The 13,526-nt window shown below is 37.6% G+C and overlaps 1 protein-coding gene across 2 annotated transcripts; it reads left to right on the top strand.

The window, feature by feature from the left end:
* Positions 1–659: 659 nt before the first annotated feature.
* LOC117293662 (ribosomal RNA-processing protein 8-like) lies at positions 660–10,586 on the top strand. Of its 2 annotated transcripts, none has more exons than XM_033776055.1 (7): positions 660–812; positions 2,845–2,961; positions 4,658–5,703; positions 6,784–6,913; positions 7,229–7,335; positions 8,619–8,715; positions 10,278–10,586. In XM_033776055.1, exons 1-7 carry the CDS (start codon positions 783–785, stop codon positions 10,389–10,391), a joined length of 1,641 nt encoding a protein of 546 aa, XP_033631946.1. In that variant the 5' UTR covers positions 660–782; the 3' UTR covers positions 10,392–10,586. The 2 variants fall into 2 exon arrangements, with proteins under 2 accessions (XP_033631946.1, XP_033631947.1); XM_033776056.1 differs by lacking the exon at positions 660–812 and adding an exon at positions 1,095–1,118.
* Positions 10,587–13,526: the final 2,940 nt, after the last annotated feature.

Genomic DNA, 13,526 nt, shown 5'->3' on the forward strand with positions numbered 1-13,526 from the left:
CCGACGAATAACTCACGACCCCTCACGACAACCCACGACAACACATTTTAAATGCACTTCATAAGAACACTTGAACATAAATCAACCGTCGATTATATGTAAAAGAGCCATATGCATCTAAATAATTTTCAAATTGTTGAAAAAATTGTATTTTTAACTGTAAAAAAGGGTTGTTTTACCCCGAAATAATAACAAGCGCTAATATCCGCCATGTTGTCATTCGACGTACTTGCACGTATACCAATATACTGTAGGGTTAATTTCTAAGGGTTGAGTTTTATTATTTTTTGTATTAACTGCCGTTTTTCCCCCGTAAATAACTAACTGCCACTCTGGAATTTGAAGTTACAAGGGGAATTTTAAATACAATATTTTTTTCAACTGCATGGATGAGAGGCACATAAAATGGTAAATAGTCATCTTGCATTTTGTATTACCCCTACGGTGTAATGGTTTTGTCCAGGTACGTCGAAAGACAACATGAATTCGGGGTAAAACCTTTTTTTTTACAAATAAAAATTAACAAAAATTCAACAGTTTGAAAGTGATTTAGATGCATATGACTCTTCTGCATATAATTTGATGGTTGACTTATATTCAAATGTTCTTTTAAAGTGCATTTAAAATGTGTTGTCGTGAGTTGTCGGTATTTAGTGCGACCACGTGTACTGTATCATGTTGCAATGTACATGATATTGATGATAGAGCAAGGAACAGCGGGATGACACACATAATATCGTGCGTTGTGTGAATGGAATAATCTGGTCGTGTGTTGATGGTGGATGCTCAAATATTCTTCTCAAACTAAAAAGGTATTTCAGCAACAAAAGCATTGGTACTTTTTTGTTTTAAAGGTTCATCAGTTTCTTTTCATATGAATTATGTGATTGTGAAGTGTGGTATGGTAGCTAGTTGGATTTCATTTTACTAACAATGCAAATTGTTCGCCATGCCCACTCGACATGATTCCCCACGCACAGGTGGTGCACGCACTTGTTTGGTAAATTCCTTTAAGTCGTCCCTTAACAGGCTCGCCCCGGGTTATTACAATGTCCCCCCTTGGCCTTGACAACTGCGCCCCCAGACATATTCGCCCAGGCCTACACTGGACACTATTGGTAATTGTCAAAGACCAGTCTTCTCATTTGCTGTATCTCAACATGCATAAAATATAAACCTGTGAAAAATTGAGCTCAATTGGTCGTCGAAGTTGCGAGACTATTGGTAATTGTCAAAGACCAGTCTTCTCATTTGCTGTATCTCAACATGCATAAAATATAAACCTGTGAAAAATTGAGCTCAATTGGTCGTCGAAGTTGCGAGATAATAATTAAAGAAAAAACACCCTTGTCACACCATGGAGGAAGAAAATAGAAGGAGTCACATCGCCCAGCCTCTTATCTCAAAACCAATACGCACTTCGAAATGGCCCATTGGAAATACGTTACGGCCGCGAGCTGCGCGCCCCAGTTTTTTACGCGCGCGACAAACCCTGTGTGTGTACAATGTCTTCTGCCGCTCAGCCTGCTTCAGCAGGCCTTCATAATTGGAGGAAAGAAATCTGTAAACTAACGAATAAACACAAAACGCATGCGCACTACTATTACTATGTGCGGGCTTTTAACATTGCGCAGTTCATTGTTTTCAACAGCAATTTTTCCACCGAGTATTTTGATGTTTTGATTGTCGAATTTGGCCAATCCGAAGCTGACTTACGTTAAATATAACATTCAGATATTACAATAAAGGGTCTTTTTAGCAACTTTAGTTAAGGATATTTCCGGTTATCTCCGGGAGCCAACAAATTGACAAAGTCAAAGACGTATTGTTTAGCTTTTATAATTTCAATCCCCCTAATGTGTGCAATGCTGTGCAATAAAAAATATTGTAGCTCAAATTGTTTCAAGAATATGATTGAAACATATCTATTTCAACATTAATCAATTTATTGCATTACAGGTGGCTTTCATTTCATTTCATTTCATTTTTCCTTTAATTATATTTATTTTTTCATGTACTTAATTATTATGTAAGCGCTGTGATTTAGTTTACTTAGTAGGGCGTCTTTAAATGCCGTTTATGATGATTATTATTATTATTTGCTTCAGCTATCTGCACGGCAATCTTTTAACTGCATGTGTTTATGTTCACAGGCGGCGCTGCGTGCGTGGGCGTGATAAGCAATAGTTTTGGGCGTAGTGCATTCTGCAGCACAGTGTAAGATAACAGAGCGCGCCTGCTGCTTTATAACGGCGGCAGCAGACATTAAACCTTTGATGTGCCTTCGTTGTGACTCCTTCTATTTTCTTCCTCCATGGTGACTGGTCACACAAAGTTGTGTGCTTTCAGATGCTTGATTTCGTAACCCTCAAAATCCAATTTCGAGGTCTCGATATCAAATTCTTTGAAAATTACTTCTTTCTCAAAAACAACGTTACTTCAGTGGGAGCCGTTTCTCAAAATGTTTTATACTACCAACCTCTCCCCACCATTACTCATTATTACTCGTTACAAAATTAAGTTTTATGCTAATAATTAATTTGAGTAATTACCAATAGTGTCCACTGCCTTTAACAATGATTTACTTTTTATGCTTTTACCTCGTGCACCATTCTGTCATATTATAGCACTTATCCTCTGGACTGTTGGACCACAAGAACGTTCTACCGAATTACAAAAACAATCCTTCATGATCATCATGAAGGAATATAAATGCGCATTGTCTATTTTTAAACATTCCTTGGAATGACACTATCGTCGGTCCAATAGGCTGGTCCTGTACGGCCATTTCTACCATTCTGATTTTAGAGCATTCCCTAACAATGTTCTCCTTTTCTTCTGCAGATGGATTCTTTTAGTGTCTGTGGTTCAGACGACTGGGGTGAGGCACCCGATACCAAAGATCTTCATAGTCGGCTATTTACTCAGTCTACTGGTTCTAAAGATCAACCAAGAGGAAAGGTAAATAAACTAACGTTTAAAGACACTGGACACTATTGGTAACTGTCAAAGCCTAGTCTTCACAGTTGGTGATCTCGACATATGCATAAAATAACAAACCTGTGAAAATTTGAGCTCAATCAGTTGCGAGTTGCGAGATACTAATGAAAGATTTTAGAAAAAAACACCCTTGTCGCTCTATGGTCACACGAAGTTATGTGCTTTCAGATGCTTGATTTTCGAGACCTCAAATTCTAAATCTGAGGGCTCGAAATCAAATTCGCGAAAAATTACTTCTTTCTCAAAAACTATATCACTTCAGAGGGAGCTGTTTCTCACAATGTTTTATACTATCAACCTCTCCCCATTACTCGTAATTGAGAAAGGTTTTATGATAATAATTATTTTGAGTAATTACCAATAGTGTCCACTGCCCTTAAGTATTAAGAAGGGCTCAAATTTTAGGTAAAAAATTACAAGACTTCATGGCTTGTACTGAAGCTCAAAACTTTTACCAGAAAATTTGTTTTACCAACCAGGTGAAATCATAAAACAATTTACAGGAGAAAGCTCAAAACTTGGTGATACTCCCTAAGGAAGATTTTCCACTTTTTTAATTCCCACTAGTTGTTTATACCACAACATGTGGCCTATTCATGTCGTCCAATTCGTTGTAAAAACACACACTCATTCCTGCAAGATCTCACAGTACTGACCATTACTCCCCAGTTGACCAATACATCCTTCAATCTTATTCCCGACCCTTACTCTCCTGTTGACCAGTCATCTAACCAATCTTATGTCTGAGGTATCGAAATCAAATTCATGGAAAATTACTTCTTTCTCGAAAACTATGGCACTTCAGAGGGAGCCGTTTCTCACAATGTTTTCCACTACCAACCTCTCCCAATTACTCGTTTCCATGTTAAGTTTTGTGCTAATAATTATTTTGAGTTATTACCAACAGTGTACACTGCCTTTAACCAGAGTACTGCTGACTTCATTTTAATTATATGTTACCATACTATACGCCTCTCTTAATATTTATGCATTTAAGTACATGTTTGTCACAGTTCTAACCCAAAACGAGGCCATAGGCGCAGTCACTGCAAGTGGTGGCGGACGTGCGCCTATGGCCTCAGTTTGGGTAAGAATTATGATGTCATGCATAAATATTAAGAGAGGCATATACACCACTCCAAGTGATTTGTCTCTTTCACAGAAAAGTGCACAGTACTACACGGTAACATAAGTTGCCAAATAGTGCAAAATTCATTTTCTCAGTGCAAAATAAACCTAACACTTTGCAACATAACCTGATATTCCATAGTGATTAGTTGCTGCTGAAAGATTGTGTGACTTTTACTTTTTCCGGAAGGGAACCTGCATTTAATTGCTAGGGTACCACAGTAGTTCTAAATTTAAGGCTGGATGGTGCAACACAAACATTTTAGTCCAATATGGCAGACATTTTACCAATGTAAAGTCAGTGTGAGTGTGGTTGAATGGATCAATAACCATACACACATTTGTAATTAAATCTTCTTTTACATTTTTCCCACTATATAGTTTTTTCACAAAATTTGTCTAAATAAAAATAGTTGTTCAAAGACCCAACTTGTCATAACTTTTGTTTTCAATGCGTGCGTAGACAACAGGAACTGTTCAATCTTTTCATGTGTAAAAGCTAATTCAAATTTGTACTGTTTCTCCATAGAAATCAAAAGTAAACAAACAGAATGGCGCTAAAACTCTGAATCCCCAGACTGAAAGCATCAAAGTTGCATACAAAACTCCAGAAACACCACAGCCAAAGTCTTCACAAGAAAAAACTGACGATGCACAAGCTCATGGCTCTGACAAAAGAGGGACCAAGAAGAAAAGGAAAATGGACACCAATGAAAGCAGGATGTCAGTGGAGATGCAAGCATCTGCAAGTCATGAAGAGAAGACTAAGGTGGAAGTTGGGATAAAGAAAAGACTTCAATCTGAGGCATCTACTCCAAGTGAGCCTATCAGTGTTTTAGAGAAAAAGAAGCGGAAACGAAAACCAAGGAATAACAAATTTAAGAGTCATCAAGAGGTTCAAACTTTAAAACCTGATCATGGATTGACACCATCAACCAAAGAACAAACAGAAACTATGAACGAATCGAATTCAAATGTGGAATCAAATACGAGTACAAAAAGTCAGAGAAAAAAATTGAAAAGAAGAGGGAAAGACAGTTCTGTGTCGCAGACAAAGAACCAAAGAACTAAGTCAAATATACAAAAAAGTACCTTGGAGAAAGTAACCAACATCCAACAACAACGGACTAAGACCAGTACTACTGGCAAGTTGAACAACAAAAAGAACAAATCACAATCGGACAAAGTAAACAAAAAAGATTTAAAGACAGCAACAGAAGTAAACATTCAACAAGCCCGAGCACATTTTGAGAGTTTGAGTAAAGAAAAAGACAAAGGAGACACGAAAGAGTCTTTGAATGTGGATAACGATGAAGACGCCTTCAATGGCTCCAACGAACCTCCACCAGACCACACTGCAAAGCAGACTCTCAAGTCCAAAATGGAAGCACGACTTAATTCTGCGCATTTTCGCTATCTGAATGAGCAGCTCTACAAGACCACTGGGTCTGAAGCCTACCAGATGATGTCACATGACAGGGAGGCGTTTGAGATTTATCACAGCGGATTCTCTCAGCAGGTCAAACAGTGGCCGGTTAATCCTGTAGATATCTTCATTGAACATCTCAACACAAGGTGAGTGTGCATTGATGCAGAGTTCAGTCCTGTATGCTTCGGTTTTTTGAAAGGGCAAGGGCACCAAGGCATATTCTCCTTGTAAAAGGGCACCAAGGCAATGACCATGGGGCACAGAGGCAATCGCCTTCATTACCTCCGTGAAGTATCAGGCCTAAGAGTTGTTTTTACATATCAGGTCCAGTCATTATAAAAAAGTGGTTTGTTAAATGTGTTTTTTTAGTTTGAAAACTAAGAGGTAAATAACCTTCTCATAATGTTGAAGGTAAACCCCTCACCCCCCCCCCCCCCCAAATTAAAAAAAAAGACAAATGTGGTTTTGAAATGGTTCTGCTTTGTTCATGCTATCCTGGATACATTTCAGAAGTGTCATGTTATGCCTATAAGGTACAACCTTAGTCAATGCAATATGATTGTAGTTTTGCCCTACCTCTTAGACATAAACATGGGCCCAATTTCAAGATGCTATTTACTGTAAGCAGGGAATCCCTTGCTAACATCGAGCGTATATCACAGGTTAGCCAGGAATGTTTTCTTTTGCATGTGCTTACTGGACTTTCTTCAAATCACAGAAATTTGGCACTCGCACCGTAAGTGGAGATGGTGATTGATAAGCACAGGTCCTTAAAGACACTGGCACTATTTGTAATTGTCAAAGACCAGTCTTCTCTCCTGGTGTATCTCAACATGTGCATAAAATAACAAATCTGTCAAAATTTTTAGTTCAATTTTATTGGTCGTCGAAGTTGCGAGACAATAATGAAAGGAAAAACACCCTTGTCACACGAAGTTGTCTGCTTTCAGATGCTTGATTTTGAGACCTCAAATTCTAAATCTGAGGTCTCAAAATCAAATTTGTGGAAAATTACTTCTTTCTCAAGAACTATGTCACTTCAGAGGGAGCTGTTTCTCACATTGTTTTATACTGTCAACCTCTCCCCATTACTCGTAATCAAGAAAGGTTTTATGATAATCATTATTTTGAGTAATTACCAATAGCGTCCACTGCCTTTAACAATATTCTACTTTATTTTGACTGAGATTTTAAGCATTGTAGGAAAATTCTCAATTTGTTTTCAGGCCAGCGATTCTTACTGTTGGTGACTTTGGTTGTGGAGAGGCACGCATTGCACAGAGTGTGAAACAAACGGTACACTCCTTTGATTTCTGTTCTCTCAATCGGCATGTGACAGTGTGTGATATGGAAAAGGTAAGATTTATAGTTTGTGTAGATTGGGTTTGAACAAATAAAAGTTAACTGGAGTTGGATTTGAACCAACGAAATCAAGCATCTGAAAGTACACAACTTCATGTGACAAGGGTGTTTTTCTCTTTCATTATTATCTTGCGACTTCGACGACCAATTGAGCTCAAATTTTCACACGGTTGTTATTTGATGCACATGTTGAGATTCACCAAGTGAGAAGACAGGTCTAAAACAATTACCAATTGTGTCCAGTGTCTTTGCGCTTACCAAAATTACATGAGGTAGGCTAATGGTTTTCAAATTTATTTGTTTTAACAGGTACCCTTGCAGAGCAATAGTCTTGACATAGCCATATTCTGCCTGTCCCTGATGGGTACCAACTGGATGAATTACATCAAGGAAGCTAATAGGGTTCTCAAAATGAAGTAAGTAAACCAGGGATGCGATTTTTTTCTACCAGAAGTCCGTTTTTTTTTTAAAAGTTTCTTTTAATCTTTTAATAAATATCATAAAAGGCAGCGGACACTATTGGTAATTGTCAAAGACTAGCCTTCACAGTTGGTGTAGCTCAACATTTAAGCATAAAATTACAAACCTGTGAAAATTTGAGCTCAATCGGTCATCGAACTTGTGAGATAATATTGAAAGAAAAAAACACCCTTGTCGCGCAAAGTTGGGTGCGTTTAGATGGTTGAATTTGAGACCTCAAGTTCTAGATCTGAGGTCTCAAAATCAAATTCGTGGAAAATTACTTCTTTCTCAAGAACTACGTCACTTCAGAGGGAGTCGTTTCTCACAATGTTTTATAGACGATGTGACCTGTGACATCACATGTTTACGAAAGAGCCACAGAGCCTGGACTTCCTGCAGGCATGATTTGTACACAACTCAATGGAAGAAAATATAAAATCTTATATTTTATGGAGATTGCACTGTCTAATTCTTATCAACTTTTGATATGATGAAGGGGGCACATCTCAAAACTTGTCCAGCTTTTACTTTCATAACTCTTGGTTTTATGTGGAAATTATGGCACAAAATGTCAACTTTCCCATAGGACCAGTGTAGTACAGTGCCTGCCAGAATACTTAAAGAATGTACAAGGTCACGCTTATTGTAAACAAAGGTCACATAGTCTATACTATCAATCTCTCCCCATTACTCGTAATCAAAAAAGGTTTTATGCTAATAATTATTTTGAGTAATTACCAATAGTGTCCAATGCCTTTAAACTAAGATCAACTTCTGAGAAAATTTAGATAAAACCGTATGAAACACCCCAAATTGCACCCCATTCATAAATGCCATTTTGGTTAAAAGGCGCAATAAAGTAAGAAACTCTGTAAAAACATGTACGTCCATGTGTTGCATTGTTATGACTGAGACGACAGTTTCCGGATCTGTTCATGCGCGTATAGTCTTGGTGCAAGAGGTTCTTGTTTTCCTTTAACACTCAGAGCGGTCAACTCACCGACAGCGCCCGCATCACCCGTAACAAGAAATGTATTGCACCAATTGACAAGTGCGTAGTATCCGAAAACAAACGGTTATAAACAGAGCTCCAGCTGGTCATTTTCAACCGTTTAAACACCCCCACAGGACGCGCTCTCCACCAACAGGAATAGCGAAACTATCTGAGGTATTAATGAATGTAGATTTATACAATAAACCTAACATCTGAATGCTATTGTCTCATTCTTCTTTTTAGGGGTCAGCTGAAGATAGCTGAGGTTGCCAGTAGGTTCACATCATTTACAGAGTTCCTTAAGATCATGAAACAACTTGGATTTCAAAAAGAGTCAACGGTAAGTCTTGAAACAAAAGAAAAGTGCCCCCAATTTCATAGAGCTGCTTGTAAGCACAGTAGGAAGCTAAGCACAACAAACTTACGCTTACCGGAATAAGGTTACCAGCCAAATTAATGTGTGGTTTGTAGAATTTGTGACTGGCATCCTGTTCATTTCTGCTGAGCAGATAATTGTTAAGCAGTTTTTCTGCTTATAAGCAGCTCTCTGAAATTGGCCCCTGCTCATGTGCTTTTAGAAAAGAGTCGTACCTGTAAGTGCAGTTTGTCAGGATTTCTTATCATTGGTTTGCATAATTTGGAGCTCCTGGTAAATAGAGATTATCAGGCATGCAACTTTTCCTCGGATCAGCTGATTTCCTCTTTTATAAGAATATTAATTTTGGTTTTTACCCATACACCGATGTGTGTTAGCACTGTATACTCAGTACTTTCCTGAGTCCTGTGAAAAACTATCACAGGCATGTTACTTGGGTGGGATTCGAACCCACGACCCTTGCAATTCTAGAGCAGTGTCTTACAAACTAGACTACCGAGGTTGCCCGGCAGCTAGAGGCAGTTCGAATCCTATGTTTTTGGTAGTGGGTACCGCAACGATATAATAAGGTTTTATAAGGTTTGTTTTACCATTCAAAATTGAAAAAATCCTTTACAAAATCATTGACATTTGTAATTTCCTCTTTTTTGGTGAAGTTACAGTTGCATGTCTGGCTTATTGATCCAGAGTGGAAAGGGAAATTGTTTGGTAAAATGTAAACTAGGCCTGGGCGAATTATTTGAATATCTGGTTAATGGCGAATAGGTTTTCCTATCCGTAACCGCGAATGCCTTTTTTTTCTTAACCGGATATCCGCAATGGGCGCGAATACCTATTTATAAACCGGATAGTTCTGTAATTACAACCAAGTAACCCGATATTCTTTAATATCCGCGGACGTCGGGCGACAACTGATAGGAATGTTTTGTCTGAATCCTTATAAAACTTCAATTAAGACAGCATAAAACAGCATAAATTAAGTATTTAACTATGCTCACCTCCGTGAAGAGTTAAAACAATGACATTTCTGATGAAATTTTTCCTTCACGTAGAGTCAATCACGATCAAAAGAAAAAGCAAATCGCCATCTTTAAATTAGATCCAGTTATTATTATGAATGAACCGAGTGACACCGTCTAAAACTAATATCAATCCGCCCATAAGATCTCATTCACAAACGAACAGCGCCCTCTAGCGGCAAAAAAAATATATTTTAATTTTTTTTTTTATATTTGTAATAGCTCCCTCTAGCGGCGAAAAAAACTATTCGAATATTCGGTTAATTTCGGATAGTTGGCCAGCGGTATCCGAATAACAAAATTTCACTATTCGCCCAGCACTAATGTAAACATTCATTTAAAAAATACATTCATTTGTCCTTTTTTTTCTTTCTTTTTTTCAAACTTAGAGACAATATTCATTTATGCCATAAGTCTAATGCAAAAGGCTAGATTTATACATGGTACTGTGATACCTTAAACATGCTTGATACATGTATGTCATTATTATAACTTTTTTTCTTTCAGGATTTTTCCAACAAGATTTTCATTATGATGGAATTCTCTAAGCAAAGCTCTGCGAAGAAGGTGCTACCGGAGAAAGGAGAGATGTTGAGACCTTGCCTCTACAAGAAACGATGAAGACGGCTCTGCTTGTATAACAAATAGAGGCAAGTTATTAAGAGATGTGAACAACAGTAGTAAGAAGTCTATTCTACATGTATAATACTTATGTAAAGAAGGCATTGTATCACACCAAAGAGAATTTTTTCAAATTAAAATTTTTACCCTGTGTATGATAATGTTAGCAATTTTTTTTAGAAAGTTACGAATTAAAGACACTGGACACTGTTGGTAATTTTCAAAGACTAGCCTTCACAGTTGGCATATCTCAACAGAATTGCATGAAATAACAAACCTGTGAAAATTTGAGCTGAATCGGTCATCGAACTTGCAAGATAATAATGAAAGAAAAACACACCCTTGTCACATGAAGTTGTGAGCGTTCAGAAAGTTGATTTCGAGACCTCAAGTTCTAAATCTAAGGTCTCAAATCAAATTCGTGGAAAATTACTTCTGTATTGAAAACTATGGCATTTCAGAGGGAGCCGTTTCTCATAATGTTTTTTACCATCAACCTCTCCCCATTACTCGTCACCAAGAAAGGTTTTATGCTTATAATTGTTTTGAGTAATTACCAATAGTGTCCACTGCCTTTAACTATAAATAGTCAACTCGTGGGTACAACCGTGTTCGAAATCTCTTTTGGGAGAGGGTTGGTTCTGAGACGTGCTCCACAAGGCTGGTTTGCACTGATATTTCTAAGCCCACTGCTCTAATTGTTTCAAAATCCCTGATTTAAGTTGTATACCTGATAAAAAATCTTGTATCAACAGAACTTCATTGGTTTATTAACAAAATCAAGCCTACGAAGTAATTGCCTGGAAGTTTTTCTATCTTGTTGAAAGCTCCTGTAGTTGTGCTGTGATGTACTGTTGCAAATTATACACCGTTGATTTCCAGGGACTTCAGAAACTGACCTTTTTTGCTGGGGTAGGGATTTCTCCCTCCCCGCCATTTCCTTTTTCTTGCAACATTTACGTTGTACATAAATACTATAAACAAAGGAGCACATGTGCCGCATTTGCAAAACACTGTGGTTGACATTGCAGCCAGAGTTGCTAGGCCAACCAACAACCAATGAGAAATGGTTTCTAGTACACATTAGCATAATGAGTTCCCCCCCCCCTATATTTTGGCATTGGCAAATCCATCAAGGCCCTACTTAACAGGTACTGGCACAGTACAATGTACATGTACATTTACATACACTGTAATCATGTACAAGATGCACACACTGATCCGTGTACTGTTTATGTTTGGGGTGCTCTGGCAAATTCGGAGGGGAAGAGGTTTATGCCGGTCGTGGCCGGCCGGCTGGAGCGCCTTGATCAAGGTTAGCACTCGCCTAACATAGTTGAATGGTTTGTGGAATGTTTTCAATTAATATTATCATTATTTCTGGTTTATTAAAACAATTTATTTGTAGCACTGGGGCTGAATTTTTACATTTTTTGCAATTTAATAATTACAATACAATGTACATCACATAACATGGCTGACTTCACTTATTTTACTTGTTGCAACATTCATGGAAAGGAGCAGCATTACTGTTACCCTCACTTCACCTGTATACTTTCCGTCCATAAATGTGGTAATCTCTGCATCCCCCATTAAGTACGATGAGTTCTTGCAGTTCTGTAATTTTTTAGCACAAGTATCACCACCAGCTCGCTGGCTCAGTGTTAGAGATGTCCCGTCCTGTAGGGTGACTTGAAAGTTTTGGTATTTTTTGTGGTATTTGTGGTATTTAGTATTTTTTGTAGTATTTAGTATTTAATAATAATGCATTTATAATGCGCCATCTATCTAGTGTACAAGACCCTATTCCGAGGCGCAGAACAAAAAAACAATACATACAACAAAAAAGAAATGTAGAACATAATACAAAATTATACAATGAATAATCTACTGTCAAGACATGTAACGAGCTAAGTGTAAGAGGATTTAAATAAATGAATTTTAAGCAAGTTTTTAAACAATGGAAGAGAACTACAGCGCCTGATGTTATTAGGTAAAGCGTTCCAAAGTTTAGGAGCATTTGATGTGCCTGGTGATTCATCATGATGAACCTCAGATGGAGCTGAAGAGGGAGGATTAGGGTTCTTGCAACTGCAAATAACTTCAATCTTGCTGACCGACTCTTTGTCTTGTTCTGCCAGTCTGTCAGCTAACCCTAAATTTGTATTCAAAACAAAAATGGAAATTGGTAAAACATTGTTTGATTACAAACCAAATGTCCTCATTGATCTAAGGACTACTCAGTGACAGTAGAAAAATGGTGTTGCTTCTATTTACTGAATCCAAGATGTTACTGGCTTTCCTTAATTAAACCAAAATGCATTTTGCTAGATAGGCACTGAACATTTACATTGTGTCTTTTTGGCGGTTATGGTGTGTGGGCCCTCTGTTTGGTTTCGATAAAATATGAGTCGAGGGGGTGTTTCATTGAATCATTTAAATCAACACCTTACAACAAGTACAATAATCAACATAAACCAATAATCAGAACATACTTTTGATGTGCCTGGGGATTCGTCACAAGGATGGTGAACCTCAACCGAAGATGGAGCTGAAGAGGGAGGACTTTTCTTGCAACTGCAAGTCACCTCAATCTTATTAACCGACTCTTGTTGAGCAAGTCTGTTACCTAACCCTGAATTCGTATAAAGAACAAAAATGGAAGTGGGTAAAAACATTTTTTGATTACAAACAAAAATGTCCTCATTGATTTAAAGTCACCTGGAAATAGAGTTTTTTTTCTTTCAAACATAAGAGTATATGCTTACGAACAATAAAACAATTTTTTTAGTAATTGTTTGTCACGATTTATATGTTTAAAAAATATATAAAGTTGTTTGGGGGGCTGACTCCGCCTACCCCTTTTGTGACGTCAATCGAGGCAGACTTTGCTTGCAATGCGTATAGTAAACACACGTGCAAAGTACATGTACGTCCAAGTCGTGAGTTGGTACATTTCAAAAAGTGTTTTTCTGCATTCAGCAGCAATACACCTGGTCGGCATTGCCGGAAAAAAAAAAAATTGAAACGTACAAACTCACGACATGTTTAATGCAGAGTTTCCAAAGTTCTCAAAATTTGGAAAGTAAAAAATAAATTTTATGAAGAATTTGCAATATCAACTTAAAAACATAT

This window comes from Asterias rubens, chromosome 8 (genome assembly GCF_902459465.1).
Source record: "Asterias rubens chromosome 8, eAstRub1.3, whole genome shotgun sequence".
NCBI lineage: Eukaryota > Metazoa > Echinodermata > Asteroidea > Forcipulatida > Asteriidae > Asterias > Asterias rubens.

What these genes read in the sequence shown, in the direction of transcription:
- LOC117293662 (XM_033776055.1), top strand. Translation starts at nt 783, where the DNA reads ATGCTCAAATATTCTTCTCAAACTAAAAAG. An exon ending in ATTCTTCTCAAACTAAAAAG is followed by an intron (nt 813 to 2,844) that starts GTATTTCAGCAA and finishes TTTCTTCTGCAG; the next exon opens with ATGGATTCTTTTAGTGTCTG. An exon ending in AATAGGGTTCTCAAAATGAA is followed by an intron (nt 7,336 to 8,618) that starts GTAAGTAAACCA and finishes TCTTCTTTTTAG; the next exon opens with GGGTCAGCTGAAGATAGCTG.